Source organism: Podarcis liolepis (genome assembly GCF_965112155.1).
Source record: "Podarcis liolepis genome assembly, chromosome: 18".
NCBI classification, from domain to species: domain Eukaryota; kingdom Metazoa; phylum Chordata; class Lepidosauria; order Squamata; family Lacertidae; genus Podarcis; species Podarcis liolepis.
Window position 1 is genome coordinate 9971344 of NC_139572.1, and position 17437 is coordinate 9988780.

Here is a 17437-nt window from a genome sequence, read left to right on the forward strand (position 1 = left end):
TCGGTCTCCTTATTTCAGGGCCTTGTCAGTGGCCCAAATATATTCAGAAATCTGTATTGCGGGCTGGTCTTAGGAAGATGTTCCCTCTTCCTCTTTGGGCACGGTAGCAAGTGCAGCTGCATTTTGCCAGGGATGTAAAAGTTGGCTGAGTTAAAACAAGAAAGTCAAACTCCATTTTCTCTCTCTCTCTCTCCTCTTCTTAGCTGGAAAGAGGCGACTTCCTCTCGGAAGAATGGCGGGAGAGGATCGCAAACACAAGGTACGGCGCTCTGTCTTTTAACACGGACCCCCCCCCCCGGGCGTAGAATGGGGTTCACCTGCTTGTCCTGCCCCCACTTCTTATTCATTGGATGCTAGATATTGCCCCCGTCTCATTTCTTTGCGAGGAGAGAGTGCTGGGTTGCTTAGGGCATCCTGCTAAGGGGCTCACCTGGCTAGTGGTGGCCGTGGTGGTTGCTATTTAACTGTCCTTCACCCTAAGATCCCAGGGAAGGTTAAAGCAGTTAAAACGGTTTGGAACAACTCAGGGGCCACAAAGAGATGTGGGTCCTAAAAATATGGACTTCGGGTGTCAAAGGCCTGGGGGCAAAAACCTGTGATTCCTCCAGAAGCTGTGTGCTGAAGGTTCTAATAGTACAGTGGTGCCCCGCAAGACGAATGCCTCGCAAGACGGAAAACTCGCTAGACGAAAGAGTTTTCCGTTTTGGAGGTGCTTCGCAAAATGAATTTCCTATGGGCTTGCTTCGCAAGACGACAATGTCTTGCGAGTTCCTGCTGTTTTTTTCTCCTTTCCCCCCCTTTTTTCTAAGCCGATAAGCCGCTTATCAGCTGATCCGATCAGCAGATAAGCCGCTAAAAGCCGCTAATAGCGCTAATCCTCTAATCCATCAATGGGCTTGCTTCGCAAGATGAAAAAACCGCTAGACGAAGAGAATCACAGAACGGATTCTTTTCGTCTTGCGAGGCACCACTGTAATAATAATAATAATAATAATAATAATAATAATAATAATAATAATAATAATTAATTACTAGTATTATTATTTTATACCCCGTGCACCTGGCTGGGTTTCCCTAGGCACTCTGAGTGGCTTCCAACACATATGAAAACTTAATAAAACATTTAACATTAAACATTTCCCAATACAGGGCTGCCTTCAGGTGTCTTCCAAAAGTTGTGTAGTTATTTGTCTCATTGACATCTGATGGGAGCGCATTCCACGGAGTGGGTGCCACCACCGGGAAGGCCCTCTGCCTGGTTGCTTGGAGCTTCACTTCTCGCCTAGGGTTAGGGAACTGCCAGAAGGCCCTTGGAGCTGGACCTCAGTGTCCAGGCTAATGCACCTCTGTGGGGAAGGAGTTCCACAGCTTCGGGGCCAACACTGAAAAGCCCTCTCCGCCGGGGCAGCCACCACCCCATAACTTCTGAGGGAGGTGGAGCTGCCAAGAGGGCCTCTTCTGCTATCTCGGCACCTGAGAGGGTCTGTAGAGAAGGAAGTGGGCTTTCAGGTACTAAAACCAGGGGGATGGGAAGTGTCAGGCTTGGATTGGTGTGACCGGGACGTATTTAATGCTTTTAAAAAACCCAGACCATGTTGCTTGGAGCACCGCTGAATTGCATTAGCATTTCCATGTGGCTGGTCTTTTCTTCTAAGTTATTTTACAAATGTGGAACACATTCCCCTGTATTTTCTGAGGTGGCTTTAGTGAAACACATGTGAGAGTTGAAAGCTATGTTATGCCTTGCCAGAAAAGTACATGTGTGTGCATGCGCATGTGTGCGTACGCGTGCACACACACACACACACACACACACACACACATGCACCCTTCCCCCCCACCCCTTGCAGCGAAAACAAGACAGTGTGTGTCCATGTTTTACTAAAACTCCTCTTTCCTTCCAGTGTTATTTTTGTGAATAACTTTGCCTTTGGACCTGAGGTGGATCATCAGCTGAAGGAGCGATTCGCAAACATGAAGGAAGGTAATGAGTTGCGTCCTCTCCACTGGCCTCTCCACTGCTGGGATGACAGTTGTGCTTTTTCAGTTGTGTGCTGGCAGCAACGAGTATGTTCTTTGTATGTTGGAGGTGGCTGTTCAGCCCGCAATAAACGGGCTTCCTAGAATGGATATCGGCAGGGGCAACTGATGTCGTGTTTCTAGATGTTCCTGAACGCTGGCTCCCTTCAGCCAGCACAGCCGAAGCTCAGGGAGCTGTAGCTCATAGATATATGAACGGGGACCCTTGCAATCTGGGAATCACAGCTAAAGAATCCCACTCAAGCTCTGTTTAAAATCCTCCATTGTAGGAGAGCTTGCTACCTTCCAAGGGAGTCCGTTCTGCTGTCAAGCAGTTGTTAACACCAGGAAGTTGTTTAGCTGGAATCTCGTTTCTTGCAATCTGTATCTGTTGGTTTGGCAGCAGAAAGCAAGCTTATTCCACCTTCAGATCTTTGAAGGTGACCATCCTATCCCCTCTCAGTCTCTTCTTTTTCCAGGCTAAGTGTACCTAACTCCTTCAACTGTTCCTCATCAGGCTTGGTTTCCAGACCCTTGATCATCTTGGTCTCCCTCCTCTGCCCACCTTCTAGCATGTCAACATCCTTCTCAGCCCCTCATCCTGTTCCCACAGTGGCCAGCCACTTCCCTTCACCCTCTCTTAAAACAGCCGTTATCAGTCCTTGTCTTTGTCCTTCAACAGAAAACTGGCTCAGGTTGATCTCACCTTGTAAAAATTATCACAGCCCGCAAATGAGGACTTGACACCTGCTCTTGAAATGCGATCTGGCGGCCTTGATGAGTCCTGTGGCTGTGAAACTCCCTCCCAGGCGCTTTTGTGTCAGCCTGCCAGGCTTCTTCGATCTCATGGGTGTTGTCACAGGGAGCAGTTCTCTTCCACAGGTGTCAGGCAAAAGCTTTGTTCTCTTCTCACCCTTTGTCTTGGGGTTTTCCTTCCACCCCACTTGGGTGATTTGGGCCCAATTCTTTGTGTGTGCATGTGCAGTTTTTAACTGAATTTTATACAGGGTGAGTCCTTTAAAAGAGGCCTTGTGGGTACAGAGTACACATCTTCCACTGGGTCTCTTTTAAAAGACTCACCCTGTATTAAAACCAAAAATGCCAATTTCTAAGTACATATATCACAATATTACACATTCTGGCAGATCTGTGACAATGTTTTTCTCTCTAGTGATATGACCGAGTAATAGAAAAATGCCATAGCTGTAGAACTGAAAAAACCAAGATGACTATTAACCCATCTGGCAGAATAGTATAGGAAGATGGATGTAACAAAAAGCAGAAGGCTGCATTTGGCTGGCAATTTTTTTATATACAGAGAGGCATCCAGAATAAATCTCCCTCTGACACAGTGTTGAAAACTCTGATAAATAAGCTAGGTGCCAAGTGGCTCCTGAAACCAAGATTACAGTTGCCAAAATTCAATGCCTAGTTACCCCTTTCGGGGCAAGACTGCTCTAAAGTCTTATTTTCCGAATGAAGGACTGACTGTGATTGATTATCAGTTAAGCACCTGGCTAGTTCAGAGGACAACCTTGAGCCAGGTAAAGAGCTCTGAGAATTTGAAGAAGAAAAGTCACTTGATCCAGGGACGGTCCACATATCTATTGGCCTGTTCCATCCTCTTTCTCTTAGCGGTGGCTGCTCCAGCTCAGGCTGCACAGAGAAAGCATTTTGGTTCCAGAAATCATTTCTGTTTGCGCAGATGAAATACAACGGATAGAATTCTACAGGATGGGGAATTACAATCCTGATCCAGTGATCCCCAGGCCTGCACCTCCAGATGGTGGAGATACCAGGCACCATTGTGGCGCCCAGGCATGTTCACTTGGTTGCAGGTGGTTGAAAGCCAGGAGCAAAAGGCGCCTGGCGCCTGGCTAATTTCAAACACTGCTCTCACGTCAGTGAGATTTTGCCAGCTAGGGCTGGGCCCAGTTTACTAGGGCTGATCTGAATGTTCCTGTGTGTGCCTGTGTGTGCCTGTGGTTCGGCTGCTCCGATATTTATTGCTTAAACGCTTTCACACATGTTTTTTTGTTCCCCTTTTTTGCTCTTCCTCTCCCTCATTCAGCTCTTCAGACAAAAGGTCTAGCTTTAGATGTGGCAAGTGTTCATGTCCTCTGTATCGCTGTATTTACCTGTGCTGTTGTTGTTTTTAAAAAAGACCGCAAGTACACTTAATTGGTGAATATGGTTCACTAGGCTGAGGGGGCGCTGCTGCAGAACGCCACCGGTCTCTGCCCGCCCTTCTCCGCCCTCGGTATAAAGAGCAATTAACCTGTGACCTAAAAGGAAACAATTTATATGCAGCCATTAGGGAAGCTTTCTTGAGCCCTGTAAATCACTTCAGATGTTATTTGGGGTGGGTAGGCCAAACTCCTAATGCCCACAGCTCATATAAAACCATCTGTTCAACTTGGTGAGTCGGGGGGGGGGGGGAGAGTTAAGACAGTTTACGTGCAGCACCCGTGAACCTCCCTGATGGTAAGATTGTCAAAATGGTTATTAAAATGAAATCAAAAGTGCAGGCGGAAAAGAAAGAGGGAAAACATGATTAGAGGTGCAGAGCGCAGTAGCAATACCGTGTTTCCGAAATTAACAGAGAGCAGATAATGTAGAAAAATCAATGCAGCACGAAAAGCCTTTTTTTGTTTTGCAATTTAGCCGGGGAAGAGAGTGTGGCACATATCTGAAATTGACCCGTAAGGAGTGGAATCCCACCCGATGGCAGGGAAATGTTTCAGGTCCTGGAAATGTGTCATTGCGAGTTCTTTCCTCTGCAATAGCCAGAGTCCACCTCTTCCTGCACCACAGGGAGAGAGGGCCAACTCTTCCGTTTCTTGGCCAAATGCATTCTCTCTGTGGTTTGTTTACTTTTGATTTATGTTCCCTGCCTTTTGTTTGCCTGTGCTTTTTGATTTTACGTTAGCAAGGAACAATGATTGGGGGAAAGGAGAGATTCCTAAAGCCTTGCCTTTTTGACATAAGAAGGCACAAACTTGACCTGTGCCCTGTCCACTGCTTTAGGGTAACTAACGAGGGGGCTCTGTTCCTGCTTTTTCCCCTGACAGGTGGCCAGATTGTATCCTCGAAACCTTTTGCACCATTGAACTTTAGAATAAACAGTCGAAACTTGAGTGGTAAGACCTCTCTCTATTTTAAAAGTGTGTTAGGTTTTGAACTGAGCGTGAGCAGCTAGTTGTGCAGCCCTTATGCCTGCTCCCTCGGATGTCCCTGGGCTTGAACTTGTTGGGAGATAACGCCGAGGCCCTTGTGCCTTCCCCCAATGCAGCGTCGCCCGGGATTCATCACTCCGGTCTCCCGTCACACTGATGCGACCCATATCCTCCTGGGACATGAGCACACGACTAGCAGAGTCCAAAATAGAAGCGTTAGCTTTGGGATGTAACATCTAATCCTTATTTATTGCAACGAAATCAAACACAACAGTACGAAGTAAACACGGCTCCTCTTTCTCTCTCTTCCTCGGAGAGAACGCTGAAACAAAACATCGCTGTGAGAGAACAGTGGGAGGAAGGGAGCAAACAGTGTATCTCCCTTTCCTCTTATATAGCTCTAACAATCAGCAGCTGAAATGCATTACACACAGACACGTGATCCAACAATCCTATATCTGCAGCATAGGGGAGGTGAAATCCTAACAGAACTCCCGTCATCTAAGAAGAGGCATCTCTACTCCCAGGAAGGGATGCCTGTTCTAAATAGAGGCATTTCTGGAGTGACAATACTTGGAGGGATGTAGGTTCCCCATCTCTGCTCGTAAGAAAAGGCATTCCGTCTTCTCAAGAGGGAATGATACCGCAACGAATGCTAATTCTTAGGTCGGGACAGGAAATTTCTGTGTGTCTCTGATCCCTCTGCCAGATGTTGTCAGAGCCTCCAGTTGTTTTGGGACTACAACTCCCATCATCCCTAGCTAGCAAGACCAGTGGTCAGGGATGATGGGAATTGTAGTCCCAAAACAACTGGAGACCCTCGTTTGGGAAGCCCTATGTTAAGAGTCTCAAATCACAGCACCCCTGACCTTCTACTCAGCCACACCTAGAGATGACCGATCTTTGGTGTATGGAAACAGGCTTTTGTTTTTTAAAAAAAGAACATAAGAAGAGCTTGCGGGATCAGGCCAATTTTTGTCCAGCATCCTGTTATTGCAGCGAGACGCCTGTGGGAATCCTGCAATCAGGACCCCAGCCCAAGAGCTCTCTTGCCTTCTACCACAGCTGGTATTCAGAAGCACTTACTGCTTCTGGCCATTGTGGCTTGGCAGCCTTCTCCCCCCCCGTCAGTTTGCCCCCCATTCCTCTTTGAAAGCCGTCTAAGTTGCTGTCCACCCCTGGCTGCTGCAGGAATGAGTTCCCTAGTGAAACAGCACGAAGGGTGGGGTGTCACTCTGAAATGTGCTCCGCAGTTGGCGCTCCTGTTTCCTCTTTAACCCTCTCCCATCTTTCTCCTCCCCCAAAAGATATCGGCACTATTATGAGAGTCGTAGAACTGTCACCACTCAAAGGGTCTGTCTCATGGACTGGGAAACCTGTTTCTTACTACCTGCATACTATCGATCGGACCATAGTGAGTAGCTGCACACAGGGCAGTGGGTGGGTGGGGGCTGTCTGCGAGGGGGTGTGTGTGAATAAGTTTGTGTATTAATTTATTAGCAAATGGCAGTGGTGAGCATCATCGGCCCAATTTTATTGCACATTTTTTTAAAAAAAAGCTTTATTTATTTTCATGGTACAGTAAGCTGGGAAAGTAGCTGTTACAACAGTAAACAACAAATAACATGTCCTGATAAAATTGCAGGCTTTCAGCATGCCCACGTGTTAAAAGTTTCATATGATTACTCTTTAAGAGATCACACCACATTTTCCCACGAGTGCTGGGTGGATTCCTGCCACAGTCTGAACAATTTATGTATTCAGTAAACCTTTGCCATATATTATAAAAGGAATATGGATTGTGTTCGCCCTTTGCACCTCTCACCTGGCATGTTAGTTTCTCAGCCAATGCTATTGACCCTACTCTGTTATACCAAGAATCAACGTGCATTTGTGTTCCTGGTGGGGTCAGGAAAGGGTGTGTTACTGTTTTGTTGTTTTGGTTTAATTATTTACTTGTGTTTTATTTTGTATTTCATTCTGTGAACCGCCCAGAGATCTTTGATGAAGGGCAGCATATAAATTTAATAAATATATTCAATAAAAATAAAAGGGGTGTGGGGGGGCAGCAGCAAGCGAAATCCACAAACCACTTTCCGCAGAGAATTAGAATTATGGAATTGTCAAGCTGAAAGGGACCCCAAAGTTCCTGGGTGCTCTGCGTTAGGACCCTGACGCCTCTCTTTTGCATTTATTTATTTAGTTGGACTGCAACCTTTTATCTTTGGTGATTTTAGGTGGCAAGTCCCCCCCCCCGTCCCCCCCGCCGCCACCCTGACTGTTTGTCACTTGCGGTTCCCAAGAACACAGTGTCTGCAGTTTCCCGTTGTTCAGTCATTGCACTGTGATTGTGGTCCATCAACACAAGTTCTGTCTGCTTCTTAGACGCTGCTTTTTGTAAACTATTTTGAGAGTGGTGGGGGTTTTTTTTGCTTTTGCTTTTTTACAATCAAGTCCTACATAAATTTCGTAGGAAAAAATAAACAAGACTTCTCATTTTGTTGGTCCCAAATCACTAAATGCTGGTGTGATGATATTTTAAGGGTGAGTTCTTGGTGTAGTTTTTAGGGAGTCGGTGCCTGAATGCTCCTTTGAAACACCTGGGACATCTGAGGTGGTTTATTCGTTTATTTATTATACTGATCTATTTTTCTTGTCGTTGCTATTTAGCTTGAAAACTACTTCTCTAGTCTCAAAAATCCAAAACTCAGGGTAAGTGGCGTAACAATAGCCGTTTTACTTTTTAAGCCTAATTGCAGTCGTGGAAGCTTCAGAGTAGCGCAGCCTCTCCGAGACACGTAACGCGAGTGCAAAAGCACTCTTTGAGCACTCTTCTCCCGTGGCTGGTATGCATGGAATCATGGAGCTAGAGGAGACCCTAAGGAATCATCTGGGCCAGTGTTTCCCACACTCGGGTCTCCAGCTGTTGTTGGACCATGACTCCCACCATCCCTAGCTAGCAGGACCAGTGGTCAGGAATGATGGGAACTGTAGTTCCAAAACAGCTGGAGAACAAAGTGTGGAAATCCCTGATTTAGTCCAAGTCCTCTGATTCAGGAATCACAGTTAAATAATCCCTGATGGGTTGACTATCCAACATCTGTTTCAAATCCTCCAATGCCCTATGTTGGAAAGGCTGCAGGGAGATAGGCTCACATTTTCACGCACGGTGGAGTTGCCCGTTTTCAAGAGGAGAAATAACACACTCTTCCTGTGTGTCCTCCACCTCTTATTGTTTGGAAGGAGGGGGGCGTTTTCCTGTCTTTTCTCTCCCCCCCACCCCCCAGCCTTCTCCGTGCTCACGCTCTCAATGTTTACACTCCGCAGGAGGAACAAGAGGCAGCTAGACGTCGCCAGCAACGAGAAAGCAAGAGCAACACCACCACGCCAACAAAGGCCCAAGAGACCAAGGTCTGATCCCACGAATAATCCGCTGTGTGTGGACAGTTGCAGTTTCCTAAAAGCCAGGCACACATCAGAGGGGCAGCATGTTTCTGGGTGGTGCTGGGTGGATCCCAACATCTGCAACATGACATTTCTTTAAACAAACCTTCCCACCCCCCAATTATATTTTATTAAGTTTCAACATTCTTAACATATACAATCAAAGCTTTTCTCTTATTTTTGTTCCCACCCCGTTTTCCATGTTGTTTTTTCTCCCCTTCTACTGCTCCTTCTATCTGTCAAATCACAACCACAATATTATAATCTATTTACTTCTGTTGCTCATAGCTCAAATCTGGCCGTGAGTTCATCATACTGTAATATTTCTTTAAATAGTCTTTTCAAACAAGGTTGTTTTTTTTTAAAAAAAATGAAATTGGAAGTACAGGCGAACAAGCACCTCCCCCCAGTAACCAGCCCTTCCCATACGTATAGCACAAGACTCTAGTCCTCATGCCTCTGGGAGCAACAGAGAGCCCTTGGACAGCTTCTCAAGGGAGGGATTCTGCTTTTCTCGGGTTTCGTGTCCTCTTATCTTTCTCTTTGTTGCACAAAGGACTATGGTGCTGAAGAAGAGGCCGCCCCCGGGGCCAACGCCATCAAAAAGCCATCTCCGTCCAAAGCCCGCAAGAAGAAGCTGAGCAAGAAGGGGAGGAAAATGGCCGGCAGGAAGCGCGGGCGCCCCAAGAAAATGAACATTGTGAGCTCAGAGCGGAAGCCCAAGAGGAACCAGACGGCCCTGGAGCTCCTCCACGCCCAGACCGTTTCGCAGGCCTGCTCGTCTTCTCCTCAGGGTGAGCTGCCAAGTTGCTTGGTGTTAGCTGGCCACCTGCCACCCTTCACGTTGTGGTGTGGGCCATTATTAATTAATTAATTAATTAATTAATTAATTGAATTTATATACCGCCCTATACCCGGAGGTCTCAGGGCGGTTTACAGAATAAAGCTACCGTATTTTTCGCTCTATCAGACTCACTTTTCCCCTCCTAAAAAGTAAGGGGAAATGTGTGTGTGTCTTATGGAACAAATGTAGGCTGTGCGGCTATCCCAGAAGCCAGAACAGGAAGAGGGAGCACTGCGCAGCGCTCCCTCTCGCTGTTCTAGCTTCTGGCTTAGCCTCTTCCAGGCAGGGAGAGCCTTCACCCCGCTGCCCTTCGGAGGCTTCGCATGGCTATCCTATCCCTGGCTTTTGCAGGAGGTGGGGGGGGGGAGGAGCCAGGAGGCTTGCTTTTGCTGAAGCCAGGAGGGCAAGGGGGATCGGTGTGCACCAATTCCGCTTGCTCTCCTGGCTTCAAGGATAGCCCCGGAAAGCCTCCTGAGCGAAGAGAGAGGAGCGCTCCCTCTTCGCTCAGGAGGCTTTGCATTGCTTTCTTATTTCTTGTTTTCCTCCCCTAAAAACTAGGTGTGTCTTATGTTTGGGTGCGTCTTATAGAGCAAAAAATACGGTAATTTAAAAGGTGTTGCTTTCCTTAAATGTGCACTTGGATTTTGCTCCTACTAGGGCTGGGCAGTATCTGGCCTTTAGCACCACGATATATCACCAGCTAAACATCACAATATTCTGATACATCATGATGTCTGGAATAAGGATATAGCTGGTTTTCAACATTGTGATATACTGATGCAGTGTCTGAGATAAGGGTGGAGCTAGGTAGAGGCATTGGCTGGCTTCACGGATTCCCCACACCCTGATCTTGTGATTCGCTGCCCCCTTCAGGAGTCAGGGGAGAGCTGAGCTGGCAGAGTTAATGGGGGGCTGCAGGAATCTAGAGTAGCATTGGCTACTTCACATTCCTCCCACACACATTGTGTGTGTGTGTGTCCTGTTCCCTGAGTGGCTAGCAGTCCTGAGCCATTTACAGCTTCATAGGTAGGCTTGGTGATGAGCCCTCACCAGTGCTTGATTGTATTCAACCACATCTTTCCTCCACTTGTGGTTCAAGCCATCTCCCAGCCTGTTTCCTCGCCACAAATCCACAACCTCCTGTTTTCCTTGGGTGGGGCTCCTAAAGCAAACCTTGCGTCGTCTCCCTTTCAGATGCTTACAGGTCACCTCGTAGTCCGTATTACCAACTACCTCCTAAAGTGCAGCGGCATTCGTCAAACCAGCTGTTGGTGACCCCCACCCCGCCTGCACTCCAGAAGCTGCTAGGTAAGAAGGTTTCCCCCTCCTCGATGAGCAGGCCAGCCCACATGGTTGGTGTGGGAGGGTGTGGGTGTGTTCAGGTTTGTGCAACTAGGGAAATGTGAGACTTCATCAGCACCCTGGACAGCTCCGTGGAGGCTTCAGGCTAGACGCTCCATATGAGCGGAGCTCAAATATTGTTTCAGCACCAGCCCTTGGGGGACTTGAATAGGACCTGTGACTCTATCTTCAGTAGCACCATGGACAGCTCGTAGGGCTCAGGGTAGAGCAGTGTTTCCCAACCGGTGTTCCGCGGCACACTAGTGTGCCGTGAGACACCAGCTGGTGTGCCGTGGGAGGGAGGCGGGCGAGTCGGGCGGCGAGAGGCGGCGGCGAGGATCCGCGTCGAGCCGGGGGCGGCTCCGCGGTGGTGGTGCCGAGCGGCGGGGCAGCGCGCGAGACAGCGGAGGAGGAGGAGGCCGGCATGTCCGGGCAGCAGCAGCAGCAGCAGCAGCAACTCCCGGCGACGGCTCCTCCTCCGCCCGCTATCGCCGCCACCACCACAACAGCCGCTGCCGCCGTCCCTCAATCCCTCGCTCTGCTGCCTCCTCCCACCCCGGCAAGGGGAAGGGAAAAAACTTTAACTTTTGTGCGTCCCTCCCGGCGTGACGCTGCGCGCTGACGTCACGGGGCGGGGCTTTAATGGTGGTGTGCCGCGAGATTTTTTCCCGGTAAACAGGTGTGCCGTTGCCCAAAAACGTTTGGGAAACACTGGGGTAGAGATTCCATGTAAAGGGAGCTCAGATATTGTTTCAGCACCAGAGGTCCTCGGACTGAGCCCTTAAATAGGAGCTGCAGCTGGCTCTGAGTCGCCAGCTCATTTAAAGGAGTCTGGACCGCTGTTCTACTGAGAGAGGGATGGGGGAGGCTGGTCCTGAATGCAAGGCTGTCGTTGACGATGTCCTTCCGTTCTCCATCTCCTCTGGTCTTAACACAGATTCGTTCAAGATCCAGTACATGCAGTTCATGACGTACATGAAGACTCCTCAATACAAGGCGAACCTTCAGCAGTTACTGGAACAGGAAAAGGTAAGGAGACAAACTTCCTTTCGGCAGCTGTGTAGGATCTTCCTTTTAAGCCTGATCAGGGAGTTTTTCTGAGTAGAAATGCAATCGCCCCTTTTGGAATTTGGAACTCAACCCTTGGCCCTGAGAAGCGACAAAGCTCTTGCGGAATGATATAATTAGCACAGTTTTGAGAAGTCAAGCGAGAGGCTGTAATGGAATCTACAGCTGCCGCCTTGCAGCAGTTCTCAGTTTTCTTACCATTGAAGCTTGACACAGAATGCAAAAGAAGGAACGCAAATACCGTATTTTTTGCTCTATAAGACTCACTTTTCCCCTCCTAAAAAGTAAGGGGAAATGTGTGTGCGTCTTATGGAGCGAATGCAGGCTGCGCAGCTATCCCAGAAGCCAGAACAGCAAGAGGGATCGCTGCTTTCACTGCGCAGTGATCCCTCTTGCTGTTCTTGCTTCTGAGATTCAGAATATATTTTTTCTTGTTTTCCTCCTCCAAAAACTAGGTACGTCTTGTGGTCTGGTGCGTCTTATAGAGCGGAAAATACGGTAATTTGAGATGTTTGGAGAAACTGTAATTGTCATACAACAGTGCCTTACAACTCATGTTTGTAAAAAGGTTCATTACACATGCAGTTTTGCTTTATCTACTTACAAATCCCTTTTTGTACCATTTCTTTACACTGGATAATGTGCTGTGTGCACCTGCTAACCTTGCTGTGTCCCCACCCTCTCCTGTCCCTGCCTCTGTTCTAGGAGAAGAATACTCAGCTTCTGGGGAAGGCCCAACAGTTGTTTACTCACTGCCAGGCTCAGAAGGAAGAAATCAAGCGGTTGTTCCAGCAGAAACTGGATGAGGTAGGAGTGGGGAGTGGCCAGCGGGGCGGGGGGGGGGGGAGAGAGACAGAGACAGAGACTGCTCTCTGCAGAGCATGTGTTGTTGTTGTTGTTGTTGTTGTTGTTGTTGTTGTTGTTTACAGTGGTACCTCTGGTTACGAACTTAATTTGTTCCGGAGGTCCGTTCTTAACCTGAAACCATTCTTAACCTGAGGTACCACTTTAGCTAATGGGGCCTCCCGTTGTCACCGCGCTGCCAGTGCACAATTTCTGTTCTCATCCTGAGGTAAAGTTCTTAACCCGAGGTACTACTTCCGGGTTAGCGGAGTCTGTAACCCGAAGTGTTTGCAACCCGAGGTACCTCTGTAGTAATATTTATTCTACCCCAGCCACTCTGGGCGGCTTCCAGCCTATATAAAAAGATAACAAAACATCAAACATTAAAAAGCTTCCCTATACACAGCTGCCTTCAGATATATCCAGAAAGTTGTGTAGGTGTTTTTTTCCTTGATATCTGAAGGAAGGGCATTCCACAGGGAGGGTGCCCCCACCGAGAAGGCCCTCGGAGGAGGACCTCCATGTTATAGCTTGATTGTAACTACACATGACTATCCAGTTATTACTATCCTTCATAGTCTTACATTCAGACATTAACTGATATATCTCTCGTCACCATGGATGTGCTTTCTGCACCTGACTATTTATTAATCTGGTATATCACGTGCATAAAACCCTCTGTCTCGCTTTTCCCAAGCCTCTGGCAGTCAGGTCTGGACCATTCTACATTCCATCTCCACTTTCCCCACTTTTTCCAAGTCCTCTGCTTAATGGGTTAATTGCCCTCTTACCCATGTCTATAGCATAGCTGATCTTCCTTGAAGCTGGTATTTTTTATTTCTCTTTCCCTTCAGGCCACATCTAGATTGCACACACCAAACCCATTTCTAGCCTGGAGTCACAGTGCAATGGTCTTTGTGCAAGCTGTACAGGGGCCCCCACACCCCAGATCGTTATCCCCTCCCTATCTCTGTGCGAAAAGTTTAGATCTGAAGAGTGCCCTGCCCCATGCATTGGTCCTGATATCAATCAGGACGGGACAATTTTAGACACATCACCGTATTTTTCGCTCTATAAGACGCACCCGACCATAAGATGCACCAAGTTTTGAGAGGTGCTATGATGCTCATGTACTTCTTGTGGGCTTCCCACAGGCATCAAGCTGGCCACAGTGCTGGCCACTGTCTCTGCGCAGCGCCTCTCCTGCAAAGCGGGAGGAGGAACAGAAGGGAGGAACATAGGAGGAACAGAGAGGGAGAGCTGCGCAGCGCCCCTTCAGCGAAGCGGGAGGAGGGACAGAATGGGCTCCGTTCCTCCCCCCGCTTCACAGGCGAGGCACTTCGCTGAAGGGGCTCTGCACAGCTCTCTCTCTCTCTGCACAGCGCCATTCGCTCCATAAGATGCAATCACATTTCCCCTTACTTTTTAGGAGGAAAAAAGTGTGTCTTATGGAGCGAAAAATACAGTAAATCTGTCTGGGTCAGATTTAGCGTCTTTCACTGTACAGTCCCAGGGCGGCTTGCAACAACAAGGCATACGGTTACCAAACAAAGGGACAGTTACCACCACGAAGCAATAAAGATGTAATCCTGAGTCCCTCCGGGCAAGCCCCCCAAGGGTATGCTCAAGACCATCAGCTCAGAAGAGGGGAGACTGTAACGCAGTGGGCTGGGTGGTCTCTGTAGCAGCTGCAGCAACAGGGTCACGGCTTCCTGAGTTGGCATGGAAAGGGGCACGAGGAGAAGGCAAGCCGTTCTTTTTTGTTTTCCTGAACTTCTTCCCTGCTCCCAAACTGATGCTCCCTGTTTTATGTCGCCGGGATGATGCTGGGTGGGGGTCTAACCATGTTCTGTCCCCCCACCAACCTAGCTGGGTGTTAAGGCACTGACGTACAACGACCTTATCCAGGCTCAGAAGGAGATCTCTGCTCACAACCAGCAGCTGAAGGAGCAGACCAAGCAGCTGGAGAAAGACAATGGCGAGCTCAGGAACCAGAGTTTGCAGCTGGTGCGTCCTCCCCAACGGGAGTCCCAGCGTCTCGGGGCTGGGGGCTGGGGGGGCTCACGTCCAAACTCACCCTCCTTGTCTGTCTCCCCCATATCCTAGCTGAAGGCCAGGTGCGAAGAGCTGAAGCTGGACTGGTCGACGCTGTCGCTGGAGAATCTGCTCAAGGAAAAGCAAGCACTGAAAAACCAGATCTCTGAGAAACAGAAGCATTGCTTGGAGCTGCAGGTAGGGTTTCGTGGAACCATAAGACCAGAGTGTTGGAAGACGCCCCAACCCAGGCGTAACCAATTTGCACATTGCACATAAACTTCCTGATTCCCACCCTCCCCATTTTTTCTTTTTAAAGATCAGCATTGTGGAGCTTGAGAAGAGTCAGCGGCAGCAGGAGCTGCTGCAGCTGAAGTCCTACATGCCTCCCGACGACTCCCTCACCCACCCACGCCACAAGCGCCACCCGAGCCGAGAGGCGGAGCCCGATCACAGCACCTTCCACCCCGAGCTGGAGGGCTCCAAGTTCCCCGCGGGCCCCCACCTGAACGGCATGAGCCCCGAGCTGTCCATGAACGGCCACGCCACGCCCTACGAGATCCACGCCGCTCTTGGCCGCCCGGCCTCTTCGTCCTCCTCGTCCTCCTCCTCCAAGCAGGGCACCCCCCAGTACCCGGCTTCCCACCTGGACCAAGACATAGTCCCCTGCACGCCCAGCCACAGTGGCAGGCAGAAGCCGGACAAGGCCTCTAGCTTGTCCTTGCCGGACTACACCCGCTTCTCCCCGGCCAAGATCGCCCTCCGCAGGCATCTGAACCAGGACCACGTGGGCAGTGGGAAAGCAGCGCCCGCTGAGAACCACCAGAGGTGAGAGAGGGGTCAGCAGCAGAGGGGCTTGGGGCAAGCGAGGGGTCCTTTTGGGGCAGCTCCCTCCTCCCACTTGCTCCACGCAGACTGGACTTTGCCAAGTACCACGGACAGAAGGAGGTGTTCTCTCTCACTTGGCAGTTCATAGAATCATAGAACTGTAGAGCTGGAAGGGACCCCAGGGGTCATCTAGGCCCACCCCCTGCAATGCTGAAGCATCCCTGGCAGGTGGCCATCTGACCTCTGCTTAAAAGCCCCCAAAGAAGCAGAGTCAGCAACATCCCGAGGGAAACCGTTCCCCTGTTGAGAATGTCTCCTCCTGATGTTGAGTCGCAATCTCCTTCCTTGTAACCTGAAGCCATGGGTTCGAGTCCTACCCTCCAGAGCAGGAGGAAACAAGCTGGCCCCCTCTTCCACGTCCCAAGTTCTGGCAGCCTTCTTCGACGCAACCAGGGCTTTGGAGGAAGGGTTTGTGTTTCCCCATCAAATACTGCTGAATACTGATAAGCCACGGTTGGTGTGGAGCCTGCCTGCTCAAAACCCGGATGGCGCTAGGCGCCAACATCCCTTCATCCCTGGCCATTGGCCATGCTGGCTGCTAGGAGTCCAGGAACATCTGCAGGGCTCCAGGTCTCCCCATATCTAATCTAATAGTAGTACAGTGGTACCTCGGGTTAAGAACTTAATTTGTTCTGGAGGCCTGTTCTTAACCTGAAACTGTTCTTAACCTGAGGTACCACTTTAGCTAATGGGGCCTCCCACTTCCACTGTGCGATTTCTGTTCTCATCCTGAAACAAAGTTCTTAACTCGAGGTAATATTTCTGGGTTAGCGGAGTCTGTAACCTGAAGCGTCTGTAACCTGAGGTACCACTGTAACGATAATAATTAATAATAATATTTGTACCCCGCCATCTGACTGGGTCGCCCCAGCCCCTCTGGATGGCTTCCAACACATATAAAAACATAATACATACAAGCCAGGCACCAAATGGCTACTTAAACCAAGGTTACAGTCGCCAAAACACAATGCCTATTTGCCATTTGGGGGCAAGACGACTCGAAAGCCTTATTTTTCAAAGGGTGGACTGACTGCGATGGATTCTCAGTTAAACATCTGTCTAGTTCAGAGGACAACCTTGAGCCAGGTTAAGAACTTTGAGAACTTAAAGAAGAAAAGTCCCTTGATCCAGGGATAGTTTGCATATCTACTAGCCTTTTCTGACCTCTTTTTTTCTTAATGGTGACATGGACCATTCATAACACAAGAATATCCTTCACAACTCTGAGCAGGGCAGTGGGGGAAGCGAAGACAAGCGACAACTATTACGCTCTTCACTGCTCCTTCTCAGGCTGCACTAAAAAAGCATTTTGGTTCCAGAAATTCATTCCAATTGTGCAGATAAAATATAACTGATGGAATTCTACAGGATGGGACCTTAGTGTGTGAAAACAGGTCCAGATCCACGGATCCCCTGATGGTGGAGACGTCAGGCGCCATCCTGGCACCCAGGCATCTTTACTTGGTCACGAGTGACCAATAGCCAGGTTCAAAATGCGCCTTGCACCTGTTGAATTTTGAACACTGCTTGGGATATATCGTGATGAAAGGCAGGATGTCTCTCTTAACAAATGATGAACGCTTTCCATTGGCAATGAGGAAACCTCCAGAACTTTTGCACCCTGTTTATTTTATTTTCCAAGCACAATTCAAAGTGTTGGTGCTGACCTTTAAAGCCCTAAACGGCCTCAGTCCAGTATACCTGAAGGAGCGTCTCCACCCCCATCATTCTGCCCGGACACTGAGGTCCAGCTCCGAGGGCCTTCTGGCGGTTCCCTCCC

The 17437-nt window shown here is 49.0% G+C and overlaps 1 protein-coding gene and 1 long non-coding RNA gene across 7 annotated transcripts in view; one reads left to right on the plus strand and one right to left on the minus strand.

Annotated features, from left to right (window-relative positions):
- The window catches only part of DOT1L (DOT1 like histone lysine methyltransferase), a 73628-nt gene that overhangs the window by 32753 nt on the left and 23438 nt on the right, over nucleotides 1–17437 (plus strand). For all 6 annotated transcript variants that reach the window (XM_083483595.1, XM_083483598.1, XM_083483600.1 and 3 more), the window contains exons 8-20: nucleotides 204–259; nucleotides 1905–1984; nucleotides 5091–5159; nucleotides 6503–6609; nucleotides 7866–7907; nucleotides 8523–8606; nucleotides 9196–9433; nucleotides 10678–10791; nucleotides 11762–11853; nucleotides 12598–12699; nucleotides 14605–14742; nucleotides 14842–14967; nucleotides 15089–15597. In XM_083483595.1, coding sequence (XP_083339721.1) covers nucleotides 204–259; nucleotides 1905–1984; nucleotides 5091–5159; nucleotides 6503–6609; nucleotides 7866–7907; nucleotides 8523–8606; nucleotides 9196–9433; nucleotides 10678–10791; nucleotides 11762–11853; nucleotides 12598–12699; nucleotides 14605–14742; nucleotides 14842–14967; nucleotides 15089–15597 — 1757 coding nt within the window. The remainder of the gene's footprint in view (nucleotides 1–203; nucleotides 260–1904; nucleotides 1985–5090; nucleotides 5160–6502; nucleotides 6610–7865; nucleotides 7908–8522; nucleotides 8607–9195; nucleotides 9434–10677; nucleotides 10792–11761; nucleotides 11854–12597; nucleotides 12700–14604; nucleotides 14743–14841; nucleotides 14968–15088; nucleotides 15598–17437) is intronic.
- Nucleotides 3172–17027, minus strand: LOC310697608. The gene is made up of 2 exons (XR_014521094.1): nucleotides 16689–17027; nucleotides 3172–3503 (listed from the first exon to the last, which is right to left on the minus strand). It is a non-coding gene; the product is annotated as an uncharacterized lncRNA (long non-coding RNA).